Source organism: Ambystoma mexicanum, chromosome 11 (assembly GCF_040938575.1).
Source record: "Ambystoma mexicanum isolate Mex_15411 chromosome 11, UKY_AmexF1_1, whole genome shotgun sequence".
Classification (NCBI taxonomy): Eukaryota; Metazoa; Chordata; class Amphibia; order Caudata; family Ambystomatidae; genus Ambystoma; species Ambystoma mexicanum.
Genome location: NC_090934.1, coordinates 799,368,241 through 799,393,853, shown reverse-complemented (window position 1 = coordinate 799,393,853; position 25,613 = coordinate 799,368,241). Strand labels below are relative to the sequence as shown.

The window sequence follows — 25,613 nt, the reverse complement described above, 5'->3', positions numbered from 1 at the left end:
CCATTTCTCTAATGGGAACTAGCCTTCTCTGTGTGAGTGGGCTAGTTCCCATTATTATGCAGGACTTGGCCACTAGGGGAGCAAAAAGGGCCATTTCTCTAATGGGAACTAGCCTTCTCTGTGTGAGTGGGCTAGTTCCCATTATTATGCAGGACTTAGCCACTAGGGGGCAAAAAAGGGCCATTTCTCTAATGGGAACTAGCTCACTCACACTGAAGCAGCTATTTCCCATCTGAGAAATGGCCCCCTGACAACCGATGGTCCGTTTCTCGGATGGGAACTAGTATCAACCCTCTGGCTATAACCAACTTTCAAGACTTCCGCGTTGTCCAACAGCGGCATTGCGCACGCGCACTCAAGTTCCGTAGACCGCAGTGCGCAAGTGCGACTCCACCTCTTGCCACTGACGTGACCGAGCGTCTGCGCGTTCCAGTTTCCTTCCTGTTGGTGGACTGGTGTTTTTTGTTGTAGCAGTACTACTTCTGACTCGGCAACATGGTAAGTGTGTTCCCAATGGGAATGTCTTCTCAAGTTGCGCCCGCATGCCAGTGGCTTCTCGTGACTGCCACCGATCCTCTGTGGCCTCACGGCAGCCAGTACTTGGATTCACATAGCCGCCCCCCCTATTCGCGGTGCTGACTCACGTTACTCCGACGGCCATTGATACGCTGCACAACGGGCCAGCCGTTTTGCAGTCATTGGGTCTCCAGGCTCTGCCCGGACGCTCCAAAGTTTGCAGGCTAGAGAATACAGGTTGGCAGCTTCATGGCCGTGAGTTAGTTTTATAGTAAGCGGGCCATATGTCATTGGCTACCCCATCGCATTCGTACTTTACACTTTTACATAATGTTTTGGCCATTTAGGACATCACTATGCATCATTGATCGAAATAAGGCGTTGGCGAGTATGAGCCAAAGGTAATTCCTACAGGGGCTACCACTAGGAGATAGGCTAGTGCATAACGTGCTACAAATCGAACTTCCACGTGATAGCCAAACTACAACGCATCTTATAGATGAGACCTAAATGATCCTTTGTACACATTGCCAAACACAGATAATTTCATATAGTTGTGTTTGTCACCGTTTAGCCTAGGGATTTGGATTTAGCTAGGGTAGCTGTTGGCGAGGTATTACTTACCACACATGTCGTTCCCAGTGTTCTTCAGAATTGACTTCTGTACTTATTGAAGGTAGAGGATGTCAAGTACTTATTCCTGCCTGGTGAGAAAACCCTCTCTTTCATCTGACTTAAAGCACTGGCGAAGTTGGAGAGGGAGACCAGGAAAGTGGTGGCGAGGCATAAAGGGGTAAAAAGACAGTGGTGTGCCAGTGTGTAATTCAGCCTGTGTTCATGCTATTTGAGCCTGTCATTGTAGCCCACTGAGCCTATGCTATCTTCTGCCCATCTGAAGCAGCCTACCCAGCCTACTGTGTTTACTGGAATTTAGTTCTACATCATGATTAGCACACCTTGCAGCCTGCTATTGTACTTACTTCTAATTATCTTCCACCACAGAGAGGACAGTAGCTTCCCCACAGTGCTCACGAGACCCCTAACAATTCTACCATGACCATCCTCTCTACCGACACCAATATGGAACACGCGGATCTGAGTCCCTCAATTGAGTTTCCTGGCAACCCATGTAGTCTACTCCGTAGAAATTCTAGGCATTGAGCTAGCCTCTTGAAACTCCATGAGCCTCTGACTAGAACCCTACCTCCTACTAATAAAAGATCTAACATCCAGAAGGCTAATATCGCCCATCTCAATAACCAGAGACTTCCTCCCCCCTTTACCAAAATTGAACTGTCTCATCCGATAGCCCCCCTCAAAGGGGGATTAATAAATGCCAGATCCCTGACGGCACATGCCACAGACATCTGCGATTTGATAGTGCTTGATAACTTGGACTTCATCGCTATTACAGAGTCTTGGCTGCATGATGCAGCAGGACCCCTACTCTCCTTAGCAATCCCAGAAGACTTTACAATACTTAGGCAAGACAGAACCAATATGCGCGGTGGCGGTATTGCTATCATCGCAAACACTATCTTAGGTATGAGAATTTCACCTACAATAGCATCCGATTCACGTGAATCGCTCACCATTAAACTTCAACTAGCTAGCTCCCAAACATTGACTATCCACCTAATCTACCGACCACCTGGACCCCTAGGGACATTCGAGGATGATTTCCACAACTTACTCTCCAACAACCTTAAAACCTCCTCCCAACTACTTGTCCCAGGGGACTTCAATTTGGGCTTCAATGACCCCTTAGATAAAAATGCCACCATCATTGCCAATTCCCTCTCCAATCTGGGTATGACCGAAAAAACTCTAGAACCCACTCACAATAAAGAGAGAATCCTTGATTGGCTAGTAGACTACAACTGTACCGCCAATATCAAAGCCATTATCCCTCAACCTTGGACAGACCATTTCTTCCTGTCATTTGAATTATCTACCTCCAGACCACCCCCACCAGCTTCCATCATGGCTCCGCCTTGCCTAACAAGAAATAAAGAGCATCACCAGAGATAAAGTGATCCCGGCTATTCTACCTACCCTCAACGGATTAGAGGATCATTTAGACCCAGAAACATTAGTCAATGAGTATAACAAAATTATGTTAACCACCCTTGACAACATCGCACCTCTGAAACTCAGACAAAGTAAACCCAAATCTCACCTAAACAAATGGTTTAACCCTGAACTAAAGGATCTGCGACTACTTAAGAGGAGTTGCGAAACAGAGTGGAGGCTTACCCCTTCAGAAGATCATAAAATTAAATTAACAGATATCTCCTCCCAATATAAAAAAGAAATCCATGTGGCCAAACAGAACTCATTCAACAAGCGTATTTCCAATTCAAGCATGAGGGAACTGTTCACCATCCTCAAGGAACTAGAGTCCCCCATCCCCATTCCGGATATATGCTCCAAAGATAAAACTTGGTGCTCCGATATTCAGCAAGCCTTATCAAATAAAATGTCCTTACTCCAAACGAAAATGGCCAAAAAGAAAGCCTCCCTTACCCAACCATCTAAGACCAACAACTCCATTATAGACCTTGCCCCAAAGGCTCAGGACCCAGCTATACGGTTCATGTTCTCTAAAACCTCTATCCTTGAGGTGGAGAAAGTCATCCTCTCTCTCAAGCCGTCAAATTGTCAGGGTGATTCCTGCCCTGCCCAGCTTATAAAAGATGCTGATAGGGATCTTTCCCTGTTTATTGCCAAACTTGTCAACTCCTCATTCACGTCTGGCACGGTGCCCACCAATCTAAAACAATCCTGGGTACTACCACTGCTCAAAAAGCAAACGCTAGACCCTCTTATACCCACAAACTATTGTCCCATCACGACAGTCCCCTTCCTGCTTAAAATCTTGGATAAGATTGCCTATAATCAAATCCAAAGTATTCTGGAACAACACAAACTCTTAGGAGAGCGCCAATCAGGATTCCGTCCCCAACACGGCACAGAGACTGCCCTCACTGACCTAAAGGCACAAATAGATGAACTAAGAGATATAGGAAAAATGGCTCTCCTCTTGCTGCTGAACCTCTCAGCGGTATTTGACCTTGTGGACCATGGGGTACTTTGCAGCCATTTAGACTCTGCTGCACATTTCTCCAGAGAGGCCAAACTTGGATTGAATCCTTTCTTAGCGACAGGACCGTGAGGGTGTTCTCCCCATCGGTAGCTGCTGACCCAATCCCCATCCGGTGCGGAGTTCCTCAGGGCTCGTGTCTCCCCGACTCTTTACAACATATTTACTAGGCCCCTTTTTGATGATCTGGACCATCTCAGCATCACCTACACTAACTATGCAGATGATACACATATTCTCCTTCCACTTTCCGGGGATTACAATAAGGATTTGGCCTTTGTAAATAGGGTGTATATATCGTCCAGGCATGGATGGCAACCCACGGTCTATGCCTGAACGATGATAAAACAGAGCTGATCATGCTAGGGACGCATTGTAACCTTAAAAAACTTAGCCAGGACTATACCTCATTTGAAATTAATGGGAATATCATCAAGGTATCTAAAGACGTGAAGACACTTGGCTTCTATCTGGATGCCTCCCTTTCTTTCGACAAACAGGTGAAGTCATTGGCTTCGGCCACCGCCTACACATGCAAGCTCATTAGAGCAGGCAAGCACTTTCTCTCTGACAACTGCCTTATCCTAGCGAGAGCACTAATCCTCTCGAGGCTTGACTATTGTAATGCCCTCTACATTGGAGCAAATAAATCCATCACCCACCGAATTCAAATTTTACAAAACAACGCCCTGCATGCTGCACTCGGTGTGTCTAAAAGATCGCTTATTTCAAATATCAGGCGTCAAAACAACTGGCTGTCCACCCAAAATAAAATCAACTTAAAAGTAGCATCCCTGGTTCACAAAGCCCTGAACAATGCCGCACCAGGCTATTTCTGTAACAAACTCACAAAAAGAAACCACACGCGCCCAGCCAGAACTTCAAATGCCAATAGCCTCATCATTCCAAGATTCAGGCTAACTAAGGCGGGGGGGGTAGCAGCTTCCAGGTTCAAGCGGCTCTATTATGGAACTCGCTGCCAAACCCTCTACGTGAGGAGCAGCCCTTTCCGAAATTCAGAACCAACTACATTAATCTGCTGAGGTCTGCCCATTAGCGCCCACTTTTCCTCACGCAACCCTAGCATATGCACATCACTAGCCTGTTCTCCTTTGATCTTATGGACCTCCTGACTCTGCCCACCTGGCGATGAGCTAACGTCCACCTAGTGCCTGTATATATACTGTCCTTATTGTACTTTGTACTCATTTAGCGTGTATTCTGTGTGTAAATTGCAATTGCCGCCTACCTGTGATATATGGTATTTTGTACTCTGTATGCAACCCATGACCCTACCCTGTAACTTAAGCTTCGCATTTTCTGTACTGCTGCGCCCGGCTACCTTCGGGTCTGTTGTGCATTATAAGTGAATAAAACAAACAAACAGATTGGTTAGCAAGTAGAGGTCACGACTGTTTTCAATGGGGTGCCATATTGCGGGGTGTGGGATCCGACACCGTATTTGTGAAGTGCGCGGGTGTAGGCCAGTGTTGGAATTGTCGAATAGATGCGTCAGGTGGGTTAGGCAATGCCTGCATGCCCCCAGACAATACATCACAAGATCCTGCAAACATGTGTTTTGGGTTATTTATTTTATTTGCAATTGGTTTATAACCTTTGCAAAAACCGAAAACACAAATCCACTCAATACATGTTATAACACAAAATCCCAAGGGGGAGCAGAAGAAAAAGAAAAAAATAATACAAAATCCAAGTTCGGCACTAAACCCCCTAATAAAAAAAAAATGGCACACAGAGCAATTCACTAATTCATAAAATATACAGTAATACTCTATAGAGTACACATATTGTACAGAGGTAAAAAACACAGAAAATAATATAAATAGTTAGAAAATTGCATTTCTGTAATTCATTGAGCATAATTTACACACCAAAAAAACCAACCTTCGAGTACAATATATAAAAACTTTGAATAACATCATTTGGTGCTATATATGAAGTAAGGTGACCATGGTGATTGCTATCCCCGGGTTATCAGCCCAGACCTCAGTAATCCATCAAACAGGATCTGTCAGGTTCAGGGCTTTAATAGATCCTGCCACTGCAAGCCCCTCTCCAATGGAATTAATATTGACACATCTATTCCATTTATAATCGCAATCCATCGCACACCAATTACTAGCTTGATTCGTAGAGCTAAGAAAATACCTCATCCTCTTTGTTTTTTTTTAAACCTGCAAACTCCAATACCAGTTGTCGCACAGTTTCCATCTGACCCAACTGGCAGAATCTGCAATTGATATCCGTAATTTGCAGTCTTCCTCTTCTTACCAGACTCTCCTTAGTCATTAGAAGATTCCACCTTAGTCGTAACAAGATATTACGGTAAAATTTGTTTGGAAACTGCCGCAGAATCATAGTTGGGGCACCCCACCGCCAATGGGTCAAAACCAAGTTATGCATCGATTGGTATGAGTGAAGCAAGTACGTAGTGCAGACCCAATCATAATCGAAAAAAAGGGCTTTCTTCACTGTGGATTGGTCAGCAAGGATGCCCTATCCATCACCAAACTGTTCAGGATACCAAGTGCCCTATCCTCTATCTGAGAGAGAACGTTTATTTTATTCTTTAAAACTGTTAGTTGTTTTTTGGATTAACCAATGTGGCATATAAAGTAAGAACATTCCAATCTACCCGTGCTTTCATTGAAACCAAACCCCAACCCTGGGGCTGCAAGTGGTATTGTGTTCGGTATACTCAGTTTTACACCAAATTTTTGCTTCGATACCATCAAGCCCCTTAAAAATACCAGACTACCAATTCTAAACCATAAGTTAGTTGTGGGACAATCTTGCCTTCATAAAATGCCAGTGCTGGTTTAATGGAGAAGCGTCCATACTTTCTATCTATTTTCACTGCCTGGATAGTTAAGAATTTCTCCTTACTTAGCTAGGACTCTCTCAACCTTCTTAACCCTGGATGCACACTGAATTAAACCCCAAGTAGACCATGTATCCACCGTCCCAATTACTTTATTTTCAGAAGTCCATGCACTTCCTTTCTTTTTTTTTTTTTTTGTTTCCCCTCGTGCCCTTGATAAAATCTTGGTTTTACCAGGGTTCACAGTAAGCCCATTGTCTATAGCAAACGCAGATAATTTGGTCAGCAGACGCTGTAGCATGGTGCATGAGCTATCAAATAATAAATCATCAGTGTAAGCTAACCATTCAACAATCAGTGAGCCAATAATTGGTGGAATCAGTCCCGCCCTGTCAAATACACTACCACATCTGATACATACAAATTAAATAAATGGGGTGCTAAATTACAACCCTGCCTAAGGCCCCTAGTGGTTTTAATATGTGCTGATAACTCTCCTTTGTTATTCAATCTTACACAGATCCCGGAGTCCTCATAGCGGGCCATTCAATTACATTTTGGGTTACTTGGCACTGTCTCGGGTCTTGTTTGCATCCAGTCTGGACACTGTAAATATCTGGCTCCATTTGTAAATTGATTTTCTCACACTTTGTATAATAATTGTTTTATCAACCTCGGAAGGATGAAAGACTGAGTTGGTCGTGCCGGGATTCAAACCTGCGTCAGCAGGATGCACACATGTCAGAAACGAGCACTCAGCTCGCTGTGCTATCTGACCGGATTAGCTAAACAATTACATCTGAGTAAAGCCTCCTGTACATAAATTACACTTGCCTGGCATCTGGGACAGCTTAATTGCCCTTGTTAGTGGTCATTTAGGATTTCTTATCCCCACTAGCTGCCTTCCTTTGTTCTGCTGTGCAGATGCCCACACATGCCCTTTGATGATCTGCATCCACTCGTCCCCTCCTTCGATTGTTTTATGTAGGAATATGCCACAGTATTAAGTCCCATGGTGGGGCTGTGATGGTAAGCGCATGTCCTGTAAGGAGGAATCTGTCTTCATACTAAAGACTGTGCCTCTTTAAATTTGTATCTGCTGTCCAAGGTGTTCCAACTTTTCGCTGAAATGTATTATCCTACTTTCATCTTTGTTGTCAGGCAGAGAATATGCTTGGAAGAATAATAAGGCTCAAGGTGGGGGCTCTTTTCTTCATCACTGAAATGTATCCCAGTGCAATATCTTCTCCACAATGCAGCATGAGAAGGGAAAAGGGACACCGAACATAATTTTGGATTGGTTGCCCATGCATCTTCAGCCAGCCCTGAAATCGCCCATGAGATAGGGGAGGGCAACAAATGGCACAAATATAAGCTATTGTCTGCTTTGCTTAAAAATTGAGAATTTTGGGACCATAAGGCTGACTCGAAATGTTTGTGTTTATTAACTACGTCTGTGACAGTGATTGCAGTCTGCAACCCTTCTGAGCACATAACTCACGCTGGAGGTGCTGCTCAATTCATTTGTGATAACACCCTAGCAGTAAAATGGTGACAAACCACCATTCGTATATATTGTTATTCTAATTAGGGTATTTTTGTATTGCGATCATAGGGGGAACAACAAGGGGAGGGAAGCGGAGAAACAAAGCAGTGAGGGGTTAACTGGGGAGGGCGGGCAATTTGTCACCAAGGGATCTAGAATCACTTGGGGGGAGGGGGGGGGAACAGTGGGGATCAGATCCCCAACCAGAGTTTTAGGGAGGAGCCATTCATTGAAGAGGAGGGTCTTGCGCTCCTTCCTGAACTGTTTAAGTGAGGGGGTCGAGTGATGTTGATGGGGAGGATGTTCTAGAGTCTTGGGGCGAAGAAGGGAAGGCCTGTCTAATGGTTATTTTCTTCCTGCACCAGCACAGTTCAAATCTGCACATCTTTCTGGTCGGTCATAGGCCTCTGGAGATAGTGAGTTCCTCAGTGACGTAGCATGGGGACTTCAGGGTACAGCTTTATAGATGATGCAGCAGGAGTTGAAGATGATACAGGTTTGCAGCAGGAGCCAGTGCAGTTTGATGAGGGTCGGGTGATGTGGTCGAATTTGGGGATTCCTTTGAGTTATGCTGCAGAAGCAGGACACATCTCGGAGGTGCCAGGGTGTCACCGAAGACCTTTCAAAAGGGCATTGCCACCATCTAGGTGGGAGAGGACTAAGGCTCGGACAGCAGATCTGAAATTGTTTTCTGGGATGGCGGGCAAGATTTTCCATAGGAGAGAAAGTTTGTACTAAGGCGTTTGTGTCGTCCATGCTATATGCTATGTGCTGTTTGAAGGAAAGATGTCTGTCAATGTTGAACGCAAGGCATTTGGTGCACGTAGCCAGCTGGGGGTGAAGACCTCCCTGTGCATAGCAGAGAGCCAGGTCTGGATGTCTGAGTATTTGGTGGTGTTGGTCAGCAGTAGGAATTCAGTCTTGGAGGGGTTGAGCTTTAGGTAGGCACTAGACATAGATGACTGGATGAAAGAGAGGTCAACCTTGAGCCTGTGGATGTCTTCGATGGAGGCTATCTTGAGGTAGAGCTAATGTTGTTTGCGTATTGGTGGATGTTTTATTTGCGTATTGGTGGATATTTGGAGCGAGGAGGGTTCCATGTAAAGGTTGAAGATCATGGGGGAGAGCATGGATGCTTGCGGGACTCCCACAGGTAAGGGGTAGAGTTGGTCATCTGGAGGAATCCATTTGTACAGCACACATTTGGACATCTTCTACATTTTAGCATGGCATTTGTCTGTCCTGCTGGTGTGGAATTACGTCTATCCATGCAATATTTCATTTGAATGTTTATTTGATGATGACATTATAGTATGTTGTATTTCTAAATGTTGTCGTGTCTATCCCAAATAGTCTTTGCTTAACCAGGTGGCCTTTGTCAAAAATGATAGCCACGTCTTAGACACCTAGGAGTAGGGAGGCAAAACCTGATCACAATATTGACATCACATCACATGCTATATATCACTTAGTGCTTCTGAGCACTGTGGTGGATGTTATTACGCAGTGCAATGGTACTCCATTATTGACTTCAGAATGAAGGGTGTTTTAGTCGACCCTGTTTTTCAAATCTGTTACTGTAGGTTGTACTCTGCTATCAAAAAAAGCATTTATCATGCTAAGATATTTTTCTTTCCAGAAGGTAGCTTTAAAGCACTGAGGATGCAAACAGAAATAAGACGTGAACTAGTTGGTAATGGAGATCAGAGGGGGAATACAGCTGTCTCCTACATGACTGCTTGTGATCAATTATGTGTACACATAACCAACTTGCCACTGCTTGGCTTCAACTAAAATGCAGCCCAAATGAAATGCACTTGGAAAAATCTTAAACCAAGGATATCCGAAGAGGTTTCATGCAGAGAAACCCAATGATGCAAGAGGTTTATGGTTTAAACAAAACACTAAGTAAAGGTAACCCTATAATTAAAAATGCACCCAACCAACTGATGAGCGAGTAGGTTGGTTCAAGGGGCACAGGAGTACAGACCAAATACTGCAGATACATTCTCCTAGCCCCCCTATGTTGATCTTGGCAGAGAAACAAGAAAAGTGCATTAGTTAGGGCAAACCACAAAATGTGCACTTGCCATTTGACAGTAAGAACTGGTATGCTGCTCTGTGTGTATTTTGTTATGCTGGACAAGTAGCTTGCAACTCCCCCCCCCCCACTGACTCTGAGGGACAGGTTCATTCTAAAACGGAAGCATGTGAAATCCCAGAGGCCAATGGAAATAGTAGGGGCTGGTTTGCAGGAATCATAAAGTGCTTTTTATTTTTTGGGTGCTTATACTGCAAGTAAAATACTGTTTCAAAGTGCCTACAGCGCAAGGGGAGGGAACAAGGATATGAAATACATTACAATCACAACATTGGAGTGGAGGAGAGGAAGGACAAACCTACTATGCCTTGTGAGTATTCTGAACGTGCAAGTGAAGCATGGAAGAGGGCAAAGGGCGTAAGGATGACTTAGAGAGTTGAACTAAGGACAAGGCAAGGTATACTATGGTTTTCTGTGGTTCCCATTGATACTCGCAGCCGACTTTTTAGTTTTTGGATTTGGTCAGTCAGCGTTCTGGTCACCACACGCATCTGGTCTAACAAATGACAGCCAGACAAAATCAGCGGGACAAGATCAGCTGGGCAGGGCTGGTCACCAGGTAGCACTTCTGGACTGGCAATTCTGGTCACTTGATAATATAGGTCATCAGGGTAGCAGGATGGCAGCAGCATGCAGTGATGGGCAGCAGGCCAATCTGGATCAGGGTGGCAATAGTACCACAGTTCCCCCTTGTTAATGGGAAATGTAGTGGATTTTTAATATTGTAGGCCTTGCTGTAGCAGGATCAGCAAAGCTTGGGTTTTGCGATGGACCCTGCGGTAGGATCAGCAATGGTTGGCCTTGTAGTGGAGTCTGGAAGCTGACTGGTACAGGAACGCAGCGCAGGAAATCGGGAAGAGGGCCTGTGTCCAGGGTCTTGTCCGGACCCTTATTTATAGTGCAAAATGACATCACAGTATATGACTGGGGCAGCCTTACCTAAACACACCCCTAGCAAAGGGATAGGACGAGGGTGCTAGTCTCTGCCTCGCTCTCAGTTGGTTGGATTTCTAAGGGAATGATGTCAGGTTTATGAGGTGAGTTTTACAATGTCCAGAAACTCCCACATTTACTTTACTGAAAATCCGATTTTGCCAAAAACATACATTTCTTCGATTGCAATCTCTTGGCAAATTATACCCACAGGTTACATATTATGTGCAGCACAGATCAGTTCTATCCTCGGGTCTGTGCGACCTTGTTTTGCCTTTCTGATAAATTTTGGTAATTTTAAGCCTAAAATTCCCCAATTTTATACACAGATGCAAATTATCCCCAGGGATGGAGTGCAAAATGTTATGTTTGCAACATTAATACTTTGCTTGGAATCTGTCATATTTGGTAACTTCTGTTCCCCATGCGGCAATGAGTTCTACCAAGTTTTAAAAGATAGCACGTAATAGATTAGAAGAAATACAAGCAATATCACATATTCCCTGGTCCTCCATTGAAATTCCCTATCTACTAGTAAACCTTACCCCAATATACGCGGACCTCTACAGGGCTAATATTCCCCCCTTGTTCAAAGAGCCTAAGGAGTGGTTACAATGGTGGGATTCTCAGGAGATTTCATGGTTAGGTCGTATTAGCGCAATTAAGATGACGCTTCTCCCGAGATTACTGCATGTGTTCCATTCCTTGCCAATTCCCATCCCGGGATTCGAGCTTATAAACATCCAAAAAGAGATATATCGGTTCATCTGGAAGAAGAAAAAAACGTGTATTTCTGGTAACCTTTTAACAAGGGGTAGAATGTTGGGTGGTCTAGGCCTTCCCTTGATACCACGATATTATAGAGCAGCTCAAGTGGCGGTAATGCTCTCTTGGGGAGATCTGTCAGATCCTCCCAAATGGTTGGGGATTGAACAAGCTGTAGCTCCATTCCCTCTGGCTCACTTTCCATTTCTCGCAAAAGAAGCTCGTAATCACGGAGAGGGAATATTGCCAACCACTCGGATTCCGCATCAGAACTGGGATAAAGCGTGCTCACAGAGAGGTATCCCACTGGGACTGGGCCCACTGTCCCCCCCCCCCCATTATGCAGAACCCGGCGTTCACTCCAGGGCTTGCGGGCAAAGCATTCCGAACTTGGAGTCAAGACAAACCCTTACGATTGAGAGATTTATATGTCAATCAGGAACCCCTAACTTTCCAAGAATGTAAAGGAAAATTTAGACTCCCAGAGACGGAACGTTTTCGATATATACTATTGCGGCATTGGCTAACTAATAGGGATACTCGTCCAGCTGCTGGGAGGGCTCCTTTGGGTATAGAACTTAAACTCCTTGAAGGCCAACAATCACATAGAATATCCTTATGCTACCGACTATTGGAGAAAGCCTCAGTAGAGGAGAAACTTCCTTCTATGATTGCTTGGGAGCGGGAATTGGGGCTGGAAATTTCGGATGAATCTTGGCAACGAATCTGGCATAGAACTCGGATTAGCTCCCGTTGTACATTGGTAAAAGAAAACGCCATCAAAGTCTGTTTTAGGTGGCACTCTTCTCCCCCATCCCCCACACCCCCCAAGTAGATTCCACTCACTCAATCCAGAGCACCTGGACACGTGTTGGCACGGATGTGGGGAAAATGGGGATATGGCTCACATGTGGTGGCACTGCCTGATTATCCAAACATATTGGCTGGAAGTGAGGTCAAGAATCTGAGAAGTCGCGGGATCTCTGCTTCCTATGGACCAGAGAGTGCTCTTGCTGGGAGATATAGCAGAAGATGGGGCTTTCCCCATGTCGGGGCACAAAGCAGTCCTGATCTCGCACCTACTCATCGCTGCCCATATCACTAGAGCCCGTTTCTTGAAAACGGTGGAAGGCCTACAGACAGTTTATTGGTGGATAAAAAATGGGAACTGTTAGGCCTGGAAAAATGTACGGCCATATTAGAAGGAAAGCTCTCGAAGTTCCGGAAAACCTGGCGCCCCTTTCTAGAGTACGTTTCTGACAGGGAACACCTGTTCTTCCGACCGCAACTTATGACGCACTTTATGAACTCTTAATATGTGATGCTGACCTGATGAACTCATACTAATGAACTCTTAATATGTGATACTGATCTAATGAACTTATGTTTATGAACTCTTAATATGGGCTTCTAATAAACACGAAACAAGACTCCCAGTGGTTGGCACAGAAGAGAACTGGAAATGGCTTATGGGGCTGGTGGCTGATAAAATCAAGATGCCATAGGATGAACTCCCACCAACACTGACACCCCTAACAATAGCATCCTGGAATACAAGGGGTTTCAGTCATTTGTTTCAGGAAGGATTGGATTGAATCGAAAATCATGACATTTCTTGCTTCCAAGAAACATGGATGTGCATTCCACCGATAGTTGAAGGCTATTCAAGCCACCTCAATCCAGCAGTTAAAAGGGCTACTGGCAGACCAACGTCAGGTTTACTTATCCTCATTAACAACCAGCTTGACTTTACAGTAACTACAGAAATCATGCCATCCTCAAATCATAGTTGGAACCATTCAAACTGCGACACAACGAAAAAGGAAAACACTCGTAGTTCTGAATGTGTATTGAAATCCAGCCTCTGTTGCAAACATACATTTTCCGGAGCACATTGAAAAATGGCTAGTGCATTGTAAACAAAAATTGGTGGATCCATGGTTCATTATCTGCGGTGATTTGAACTCGAAATGCTGGGATGAATGTAGAGGCCTCATAACACTCGATAGCCTCTCTTCTCTGTTGGTGTTAGTGAAAAGCTATCAGTGGAACATCGTCATGAATGCAAACAAATTGAACCTACTGAATGGTAACACTAATGGAGACATTCCAGCTAACATCACCAGAAAACAAGGAACCGGCGGGCAGGTCATCGATTATATTTACATCTCAGCCGAACTGATCACCGCAGAAAACAAAATGGTGGTCATACGAATGGACAACAGTGATCATAATTTACTATCAGCCAAATTATTACCAACTCAGAATAACATAACTTTCACAAACATGAAGTTGGTAGAAGTCAACATGGGGGAAAAAAACGAATTAAAGTCCCGTCCCCTCGGCTCCCTCTATTGACTGAAGATTCCACTATTCTTGTAAATCAGCTGATCTCAACCGGAGCCAAAGAACCTCTGAACTATCTTGGATTGTTCAGAACATATGAGAAAAAATCAAAATGTTCCCATTTGAGTTCCATTACACACCGGCACGCCTTTGACCATCATGTGATCCTACGACAAAAAGCATTGAGGAAAGGATTAAACAAGCTAAAAGGTGACAAATCAGCACTAGCCTTAAGCAAAAAAAAAAAAACAATTACGACAGCAATATCGGGAATTGGTTGCGGCTTTATAAAAAGATACTAGACCGCAATGACGCAGAGAAAATGCTATATACCATCAGATCATCTAATGCCGCAGATATGTGGAGACTGATGAACCAACTACAGGTAGATCAAAATTCCTTGATGTCGACTCCAATTCTTCCGGGAGCCTGGATCTCTCATTTGAAGGCAATCTTCTATCAAGAACAGGATGATATAGCAATGTCACAAAAAAATGAGAAATGGCACTTAATAGACACTTCAATAGACACCATCGAGAATGTCATCAAGAAACTCTTCAAATCAAATGCATATGGCCCAGATGGGATAAGCAATGCCGCTTTCAAAGAAAATCCACAGGAATGGCCGAACTTTTTGTCAATTCTGTTTAATTACATCACATCGACCCAAAAGATACCAACTTCATGGAAATAATCGATAATTATACCCATTCACAAAAAGGGCAACCGTCAAATTCCAGCCAACTATCGCCCTATAGCATTGTTAGATTCCATGGGTAAAGTATTTGGCAATTTGGTTCTTCGAGCACTACGAAATTGGGCAACATAATCCGGCCATTTTGACCCATAGCAATCAGGATTTGTTCAAGGTATTGGGACAGCGCTCAATATATTCATCTTAAACCTGTTGAAAAGCCGTACAGAGACTAAAAAGGTTCAAAAATATACATAGCTTTTATTGATTTAACTCAGGCATTTGACAGCATCTTGCGCCCCAAGCTATGGACTAAATTAGAACAATGGGGCTGTCCTGCTTGCATCACAGATCCCATTAAAGAATTTCACCATCATACCACCGTAAGAGTCCGGCTGAATAAAACAGGCTTACTAACTGAGCCAATTCCAACCAATAAAGGCGTTAAACAAGGCTGCCAAATGGCCTCTGAAATATTTAACATCTTCATCTCCGACGTAGACTCTGCAGCTAATAATATAAGATGCTTTCCACCATCTATAGCAAACATCCAAGTTAGCCGCCTAGTCTATGCAGATGACGTGTTTCTTATAGACCAGACCCCAATTGGTCTTCAAAGACAATTAAATGCTTTCCAACTGTACGTCGAAACCAGTGGACTTGTAATCAATCCGCACAAATCTGCCATCTTACCCTTTGGGGTTCAAAAGAGCTTGTTGCGAACAAAAACGATGCGATGGTCGCTACTGGGAACAGAAATCCCCGTAGTACAATCCTTTCTATATCTAGGAGTCTGCATCAACACAAGCAAGATCGACGCTCCACGTTTGGAAACATTAAGAAAGAAATTGATGAACCTCACATGTCTAGGAAAAATCATTTTGAAGCGCTATTGTGGCTTTAGTCTAATTCAATTGATCAAATTTTATAAAGCCATGGTGATTCCGATTCTCACCTATGGTGCTGAAACTTCTTTCAATTTCAAAGCTAAAAATTGGGCAATTCTCGAAGGCCACTTTTGGAAAAACACCCTTCGCCTTCCGAAAGGCACGCCAATACAGGCAATTCATAGAGAACTCGGTTTAACCTCTTTGCTAGCCATCGTAGAGTCGAAAACATTGTCCTTTTACAGAAAATGCATTGAGGAAAACCCCAAACAGGGTTTTAAATGTCTACAAAAAAGCCCTTTTGGAAGAACATGACCCACTTCTAACCGCATGGAAAGCTGAATGTCAGACTCTTCTTAACATCACAGGAGAGCAAGCGGACATTCTGATCAACAACCCGGATAGAGTTAAAAAAAGAAAAGCTATATTCCTGTGACTGGTTCAGGACCGAGAATTAATGGTTAACATGCAAAACTTATGGGAAAGAATGGGAAGACAGCAAAAAACGAAATTCCCTACCTAACTACCTGAAGTTGTTTCCATATTGGTATTTCAGAGATCAATTTCTCCGATTTCGACTTAACCTGATTAAAACAAAGGAAACTTCATGGACACAAAATCATGCTGCTCCCTTGAGTTGCAGACTGTCAGAATGCAGAGTCAATAGAAAATCTGTGTCACTTGATGGTCTGTCCAATTTTATCATCACAAAGGAACATTTTCATGAACCTGATCAAGTATGGATACAAATCAAGGGAGCTATGGTGGAAAATGTTACAATCTGGTGAAAAAACATCAATATCCTTGGCCGTAGTAAAATTCTCTATTGCCATCCAGAAGCAGCTATCAACATTTGAAGAACTGTGACCTTGATTCTGAAAACCAAATGAAACTTAAGTCAATTACCTTTTTTTTTTTATTCCTTTTTTTATCGTGTATACTTGATAAAAGGTTGTCAATTGTATAACCAAATATAAAAAAAAATGAACTCTTAATATGTGATGCTGACCCAATGAACTCAAGCTTAGCCTTTTTTTTTTCTCCTCTCCCTTTCCTTCTCCTATCACCCACCCCCTGTTAATCAACTGAGGACGTATGATGAAACGCTTTGAACTAAGTATGGTTATTTAAAGCCTATACGTGTTAGAATATGGATGAACTGTTGGGGCTGGTGGGTGAGGGATTTAAGAATAATGAAAAATCAACTGTTCTGTAGTATTGCCTGTTATGCATTGATACGTTGACAATCAATAAAATACTTTAAAAAAAAAGATAGCAGGTAAAATTAGATTTTACACTACAAACTTTTTACATTTCTACTAATTCTTGCTACCGAGATGGTCTTTAAAGTTTGTTTATAAAATAGTCTTTGTAACCAAAAGGCAGTCCCTTTTTGTTACTAGATTCTATTTTTTTTTCTTCCTCCAACTGCAAGCAATTGCCATTTCCTTCAAGGCATGGGGGTTTCCCATCTTAATTGAAGGTTTTATTGCCCCTTACGCTTGACAGGTCAGTGTCCCAGGACTTCCATTGTCCCAGCCTGGAGCACAGACGAATGTCTGACGAGCTTGTGAACTTCCTTTGTCCTGGCCCATACAAAGTTTTTCAAGCTGGCATTTTTCACTTGCGTGTCTTGGGTTTATGGTGCGTCTCCCAAGTTTCATAGCTGGCAACTGGAAAGACTGTTTGTTTTTTCTGAGAGCTTGCAAATCCAGCACATGTGTTTTAAACTCTTTAATTTCTTATTTTGGGCCCTGAATGAAACAAACCTGTATTATCACCACTAACATAAAACCTATCTATTGCTAAGTAAGCATGCTTTTATTAACAATTTATTTTCAAACGGGCCAATTTGTTTCTTCAGTCAGTAAAGCCTGTTTTTCCACATGTGTTAAAACTGCTAGCATTTCTTTCTTTAAATTCGATTTGGCAGCTGCCTCGGATTGCCCACACTGTCTTTGCAGCTGTAGTCATTTCCTTGAAGCAGGAGCCTTTAAAGTATAGATAAATCTGCACTTGACCTGGCTCAGAGAGTTAAGTCTCTTTGAACTGCCGCACCTGGATAGATTTGGAAGGAACTGGGCTTGTCACTCAGGAGTTATGCCTGGTTTTGGTGAAGCACAGTGAAATATCCTGGGCATGACGGGGCCTTTTGAATCACAGTGGTTTCAGAATGAACTGATGGAATTAGCGTAAAAAAACCTTGCCTGAAGTGTGCTAGGCAGGATGGTGCAGCCATCTTTTTGTTGCTTCCAAAATGCAGTTTTGAGATCCTGGTGCGCACAGGAGCCAGTGCAGCCAGCTTGCCGTTTCTTGCGCAAATGCAGCTTGGTGATGTGGTGAATGCCGTTGAGTGGGTCAATATGTCCCACACATGTTATCCTTGATGAGCATGCTGAAACCTGTTTAGAAGAGACCTTCATGGAGCGGACAACTCTGGTAACATCTTCAGGTGTGACAGGGGAGCAAGAGGAGGAGAGTGAGGGGCCAAGGGAGGCAAGGGGGTGAGGGATCAGTTGGGAGGGTGCGTAGAAAGGGTGTTCAGAAAGGGTGTTCAAGGTGTACTGGGCTTCGGTGGTGAAGTGTGTAGCCAGTGCGTTGAGGGCCTGGGAAGAAGGGGAGGAACCTGCAGAAGGGTTGGCTAGTTCCCTGCAGATATTCAGCCGTGTTGTTGGATGCCCCGGAAACCCGTGCCTGTGTGTGGGCTCTTTTTTTGGTGCAGATGGAGAGCCTGTATTGCCTTTGGTGCAGGCGGCAGGCCAGTTTGTCAGAGGGTGAGACTAAAGTTTGCCACTTCGTTCCAACGCCCTGCACTTTAGTTTCAGGGTGGCAATTTCGTAGTCAAACCGTGTGTTACGCTTAGAGGCAGGTTACAAGCAGATCCTCGTGACTGGGGCAAGAATGTCGAGAGTATTTGTGATGGAAAGGTGGAGGTTGCTGAGAGCAGAGTCGGAGGTAGTAACAGAGGAAGTGGGGTGGGGGATGAAGGTGGAAGCAAAGGCAGCAGCTGAATCTCGTTTCATCAGGCAGATGTTGGTGAACGAGGTTGGCAGGGCTTTTTGGGGGCCAGTCAGAGGGATAAAGGGACCCAGCTGTAAGGAGAGAGGAGTGACTAGTGAGGGATGGAGAGGGAGGTCGGAGTGTATGAGGGCACCTGAGTGTGTTAGGGAGAATGTTCATTTCTGTGCTAAAATCCTCCCACCCTAGAGACCCCCAGCTCTTTTGGTGGACTTGGGACTTTTTAATTTGAAAGCCCAAGTGAGTGGGACCTTTTTCTCCCTCTCATGTGTTTTTTACCTGATTTGTGTTTTCACTGTTTTTGGAGTCTGACAAACTAGATAGGCATCTGCTTTTTGTATGGTGACGCACACTTTCTTCAGTGCAGTGTCACTAAGAAATCCTTGTGATTTCTCTTAAGGTTTAAATACCTTTTCTTGGGTGAACTACAGTTCCCAAGAATAGTAAAATGAATTTGACTTTACTTATTTCTCTTTGTAGGTCGAGCGCACACCAGCTTAAGTGAAGTGCTGGGGGGTTGCTGCTTAGCCCCTTATCCTACTTTCCCAATTCCCATGTAACCTTTTTTTGTTACCCTCACTACTCTAACTGGCTGGTGGCAGTGGTTTAATTTTTCCTACCATTGTGCTTTACCACAGGCTGAACCCTCAACTGCAGTACAGCACCCATGGGTGACCATTTTATCAAAATGGCCCCTGTCTTCTTTTTTTGACTTTTTCTGTTTGTGAGGTCTTGCTTGGCTTTACTCTGTGCGTTGAGACATTTTCGAGCCCTTTGTTTGTCTTGCTTTTGGCGGGCTTCAGCCCTGATTGAAGCCCGCCCCTGCTGGCTCCAGTGTGTCTGGAAGGCAGGATGCGAGGCAGGGTCCCGAAACTCCCCTGTCCTTTGTCTCTAGGAATGCCTGAATGAAACCAGCCCTGAATGGCCGTTTGGCTGTCCTGAAAGGACAGCCACCCTCTGTGATTGATTGACAGCCGAAATCTTGCTTAAAAGGTGAGGTTCTTGGTACTACAGGCAGAGTCGACCACTGGAAGAAACATCCGAAGAAGACACTGTGAAGAGAAGCCTGCTTCAACCTCCTGGACCTTCAATTGCCCGGTGAAGCCCTGCTGCGCTGACCTCCTTTTTCCCCTCGACAGAGAAGCTCAGACGGAACGACTCCTCCCCTTGGGTTAGTGGGATCAACTTACCCTAAGACAAACTCCACTTTGGTGCAAACCCCGACTTGTTGTGCCTCTCTGTTGCTGCAGAAGCCCAATGCCAGGGTTGGACTGTCCATAGTCTAGCGCAACATCTGCCGTCCAACGAATCTGGCCAAAAGTTCCAGGAGCCTCCTGAGGACATTCCAGAAGCAGGAAATCCCGACTCCCCTCACCCGAGTGCATGACCGAGGGAGCATGGAAAGTCCAACCGGTGTCCTCATTCTGCTGAAGCGCTGAAACCACAAAGTGCCACTTAAACGAAAAAAACCCGTAGCTGCTGACGACCTTCCTGAGTACTGCCGCAGGAGCCCTCCAGACGTCCTTCCTCTTGTCCCCACGTCTGAGGCTCGGGAACCAGGATCTGCTTGGCTGTAGCAAGACGGAATCCAGTTGGGTCCTTTCTTCTAACCGAAGGTACTTTTTTCAGGCTTGGGGATACTTACATTCTTGACTTAAGTCGTGCTGTCTCACGAGACTTGCACCTGCTTACTTTCTGAGTTGATTAACTCCCTTTGCACAGGCTTAACAGCTTGTGTTCCTACAAGTGCTTTCTCTGAACTTAACTTTGTGCAAGACTTTGATAAAAGTGCATCGGAACTATAGACTGTGTCCAAATGGCTTTGGCTGTCCTGGCTCCCTAAAGGCACACTTCTAAATCCATGAACTTTGGTATTGCTTATTAGGTTGTGGATTGTTAAAATCTGCTACTCCTTGCAAAGGCCTATCTAGACTTCATTGGAGGAATCAGTTGTCCTCACGTTTTCTGAGAAGCTGTTTTCAATGTAACATTTTATTGGTATTTATAAACAACAGAGGCTTCATTATTCTTTGTGACATGCTTTTGAGTGAAACATAGTAAACAAGAAAAAGAAAACCTGCCTCAACTGAGGTAAAAAGAACAAAAAGACAAAACGGAAGGGGAGTAAAGAATGAGGGGTGTGTTCCAGGGGAGGGGTTGCAACAGTCTGAGATCGAAGTTACAGGGTATGGGTGCTGTGGTTGCGATAGGGTAGGCAGCCATGTGCGCCGGTCGAGGGGGACGCTAGGATGTTAGTCCATTTTAGTTAGACAGCGGAGCCCTGGAGGTTGTCTGGCCACTCCCGGGAATCTTTCCACAAAGTCCAGGAATGGGCCCCAGGTGCTCTGGAACTTGTTTTGGTTGCCCAGGCGGATGGCAGTAATTTTTCCGCTGCAGCGATGTCCCAGCACTTGATCCACCACATGGGGATTGCTGGGCCTTCCTGAAGTTTCCACAGCTTGGCGATTGAAATCTTGGCTGCGGTTAGTAGGTGTGCGCAGAGGTCCGCCAGGTTGCTGGTCATCAGGACTGTCCTTTTAGAGGTCTTGTGGGTTCTTCCCCAGATGCGCTCCCAGCTGGTCCTGTCTAGTTCTCGCCCTAGGTCTCTCTCCCACCGTGTCATGTAGGGCTCATTAGAGTCATGGTCTGCCCTGTCCAGCAGCCTGTACAGGGTGGATATCTCCCCCCCCCCCCGGGTGGGGTTGTCGTTAGCGTGAGCTCCAGTGCTGATAGTTCTCTGCGCCCATGTATTCTCATTGAGTCATGTGACAACCAATGTCGGGGCTGGGTGTAATGAAACCTCTCGGTTTCCGGTACCTGGAATTTTCTCTTGCAATCCTCTAAGGTGAGTAGAGAGTCTCCTTCGTAGAAGTCTGCTACGTGCTGCAGGCCGCTCGCCTTCCACTTAGAAAAAATGTTTTGCCCTTGGCCTGGGGTGAATTCCGGGTTCTCCCAGATCGAAGAGAGTGGACCCACCGTGCTCCTGCAGTTCCACCTCCTTGCCGCCTTTTTCCAGCTGGTTATCGTGTTCCTGGTGGTCGAGAGGGGCCTGGCGTTAGAGGCATTTTTGGGCCATGCGATGTGTGGGAGGGATACCAGTGGGTATTGGTTCCAGTCCTACAGCTTTAGCCAGCAGGGCTTGTTGATGCCAGGTTGCCACATGAATGCCGCCGAGAGCTGGTCGGCTAGGCAGTATCTTTCAACCTCGGGGACTCCCAGACTTTCCTGGTTACTCGAGGCTTTCCCCCCCCCCCCCCCCAAACAAATGTTTGCATATTTGCTTGCAGTTTCCGTTTGGCTTGTTTGGGTATTGCTTCCGGGAGGGCTTGGCAGTGGTAGGGCAGTCTAGGGACCAAGTTCATCTTGAGTGCTGTGATTCTTCATAGCCAGGATATTTCCTGATCTTGCCAGCGGGCCATATCCGACTGTAGGTCCTTCAGGGTGGGGGGCGGTTGGTTTAGTTTGTTGGTGCGTTCTGCTAGCTTCGGTAGGCAGTCGCCTAGGTAATTTAAGTGGGATCTGGCCCACGGGATTGGAAGGGAGGCCGCTATAGAGTCCAGCGTTGTTCTTGGAATGTTGATGCCCAGTGCTGTGGACTTCATGAGGTTGATTGAGAACCCTGATGCTGACTTGAAGTTGCTTAGCTCCTCCCATAGCGCAGTGAGGGATGTGCTTAGTTGCGTAAGTGTTAGCAGTACATCATCGGCGTATAGGGCCGCTTTGTAGGTATCGTCCTTGAATTTGAGGCCCAGGATTGCCGAGTTCTGTCGGATTCTGGAGGTGCACGGCTCCATTGACAGGGCGAAGACGAGAGGCGACAAGGGGCAGCCTTGGCGTGTGCCTCTAGTGATTTCGATTCTTGGGGATCTGGCGCCGTTGATCTTCAGGGTTGTGGTGGGGTGCTGATAGTTAGCCATCGTCCATTTCAAGAATTTCGGGCCAATTCCATAGTGACACAGTGTCTCGCTCATATAGCCCCAGTCCAGCATGTCGAATGCCTTGTGTGCGTCGAGCAAGGCCACCACTAGCTCTTCTCCAGTTCTATTGGCTGTCTCAATGATGTTTAAGGCGCGCCTGATGTTGTCCGAGGTGTTGCGCCCGGGAATGAAACCCGTTTTGTCCGGGTGAATGAGGTCTGGGAGGAGCCCGGCGATCGAGCCTGCCTGCCAGTAACTTCGAGAAGATTTTGGAGTCTACATTTAGTAGAGCAATTGGGCAGAATGACGCGCAGAGTTCTAGGTTTGCTTCTGGTTTTGGAATCAAAACTGTGACCGATTCCTCCATGGAGGGGGTGGTGGAGTCCGTTTCGAGGAAGGAGTTGAAAAGTGAGGCTAGGTGGGGGGCCAGGATCTGATTGTATTTCTTCTAAAATGGTGCGGGCAGCCAGTCTGGGCCAGGAGCTGTGTTTTTCATGGAGCGGATCACTTCCGACACCACCTCCGCGGATATAGGGTCTTCCAGGGTGTCCATCTGTGGGGGTCGTGCTCAGGCAGGCGGCGTGTGCTGCCGCTTCCGTAGGGTTCCCTGACATTACCTTCCTATGGTGCTCAGTCATGATGGTCATCTTTTAGGCCTCAGAGCAGCGTGGAGTCCCGCCTTGGTCCCGTAGGACTGCATTGTTGTTCCTTGTGTGTATTCTTGAGCTTATGTGCAAATAGGTGGTTGGCTTTGTTGCTGTTCAGGTAATAGCACTGCTTCGTGTATGTCAACGCTCGGGCTGTACGGTCTGCCAGGTGCTTTTCCAGGGCTACTTTAGCTTTGCGTAGCTAGTTCCATGACCTTGTTGATTGGCGTTGTTTGTGGTTTGCCTCTTTCTGTGCTACCTCCGTTTCCAGTTCTTCTGATTTAAGCTGGTGCCGACGCCTGTGTGCTGCTGAACAGTTCATGGCGACCCCTCGGATCACTGGCTTCATGGCGTCCCACACCATAGCCTCTGTAGGCCCTTTTCCCACGTTCTCCGCAAAGTAGTTAATGAGGGCTTCCGACAGCTCCTGGCTCCGTGAGGAGATGGTCCTGCAGCTTCCAGACTGTGTCGCGGTGTTGGTAGGCCTTCCGTCTGGAGCTGCGCTATGACTGGGGCGTGGTTGGAGATCACTCTCAGGCCGATGTGGATGTTCACAATGCTTGGGAACAACGAGCTTGAGATGAGTAGGTCTATCCTGGAGAGACCCCTGTGGACATGCTCGCGAGTCTTGTCATTCGCCAGCCTCCAGGCGTCGATTGTCTCAGTCTCTCTTAGGAATGCCACGAACCCCAGTGCCTTCGTGAAGTCTGTTCCAGAGGGCGGCAAGGTCTTGTCGATGGTTGGGTCCGGGGTGAGGTTGAAGTCACCTCCGATCAGTAGTTTGCCTTTGGCAAAGGACGATATGACTGGGAGGATCCTACGTAGGAGGCGCTCCTGGGCTTCGTTTGGGCAGTAGATTGCTATGATGGTTATTGGGAGCTCGACCAGTAGGCCTTTAATCATTAGGAACCTGCCCTTGGGGTCCCGTTTTGACCGTGACCTTTGTTAGTGCTGCTGATTGACTGAGCAGGACTGCCACCCCTTCCCTCTTCTGGCCAGAGGATGCAAAGTATCTTTTAGGGAACCTTTGGTATTTGACTCTCTGTTCTTCTGTGGCTAGGAGATGGGTTTCTTAGACTACATCCGCCTCTGGCACGGACTTCCGTTTCCTGGGGGAGTTGAGGCCCTTGACATTCCAGGTGGTCATGGTCAGGTTCTTAATGGATGACCCCATTTCGGTGTGGGCAGTTTGCAGCCAGTGGGCACCATCATGCTCCGCTTATTGCTGGCCTGTGCGGCCGCTGCCAGGTGAGCTGGGACCTGTGTTGGGGGGGCTTGTCCCCCCCTCTCCTTCGGTGGCCACGCCTCTATTCCCCCCCATTAAAACAAAATTTGGTCAACTGGGCCAGCCTTCGACCAACGGGGGCTCCCACTGGGCCAACGCAATCCTTTGAGAATGAGACCCTTAGGCCTCTATTTCGTGGCGGTGAAAGCTGTATGTGAGGTTGAAGTGTTGTTTTACTTCGTGAATTCGATGCATGTCCAGTGTTAGTGGCTGGCGTCTGGTTTTTGCCGATGCTTACTGGTTCCGGGGGAACCTGGGTGTCGGTGTCGCCCCACCTTGGCCGTCGTTGCTTGGGTGCTTGCCTTTGAGTGGGGGTCCCCTGATTCTTCGATGGCGTCTCTCCACCCGGGACCAGGACCGGTTATAGTTCTCCCAGTCTTCTTGGTCTGAGGGTGCTTCCTCGTTGTTGGTTTCTCCCCCTGCTGCCGGGTTCAGTAGTTTTTCGGCCTCATGTAGTTTGCATATGTGGCGGATGCTCCCATTCCAGGGAAAATCAGGGCTGTGGGAAAGCCCCAGTGGTATGATACGCCCTTTTCCCTCAGCCATTCCGTCACTGGTTTCAGAGCTTTCCTTTTCAGGAGGGTGGTGGTGGCGAGATCTTGGTAAAGGGAGATTGAGGCGTCCCTGAACTGTATTCGCGGGGAGCTTCCAGCCTCCCGCATGATGATCTCCTTGACCTTGAAGTAGTGTACTCTTGCCAGGACGTCCGGCGGGGCTGAGGCGTTGGATTTAACTCTAGTACTGTAGGGATCCCTCTAAGGTGAAAGTTTTTGCGGCGGGAGCGGTTCTCTGAGTTCTCCTGCTTGAGTTTGAGCGCTTCACAGCGGGCTTAAAGTGCGCTGAGCCTGTCTTGCCCCCTTCTCAATTTCATAGCTGTGCTCACACAGGGTGGTTTCCGCCTCCATTGTTCTTGTCTCTAGTTCTCCCACTCTCATTTCAAGCGCTGTGATGATGCTCTTTACCTCCCCGGTGCCCTTCTGAAATTCTTTGGTCAATTCTGCTAGGAGGTCCTG

General features: G+C 46.1%; 1 protein-coding gene across 1 annotated transcript in view; it reads left to right on the top strand.

Moving 5' to 3' along the window:
* The first annotated feature begins 200 nt into the window (after positions 1-200).
* Positions 201-25,613, top strand: part of PSMA1 (proteasome 20S subunit alpha 1) — a 356,676-nt gene continuing 331,263 nt past the window's right edge. The window contains exon 1 of the mRNA XM_069623735.1: positions 201-498. Within this exon, the coding sequence (XP_069479836.1) occupies positions 496-498 (3 nt within the window). The 5' untranslated portion in view covers positions 201-495. The remainder of the gene's footprint in view (positions 499-25,613) is intronic.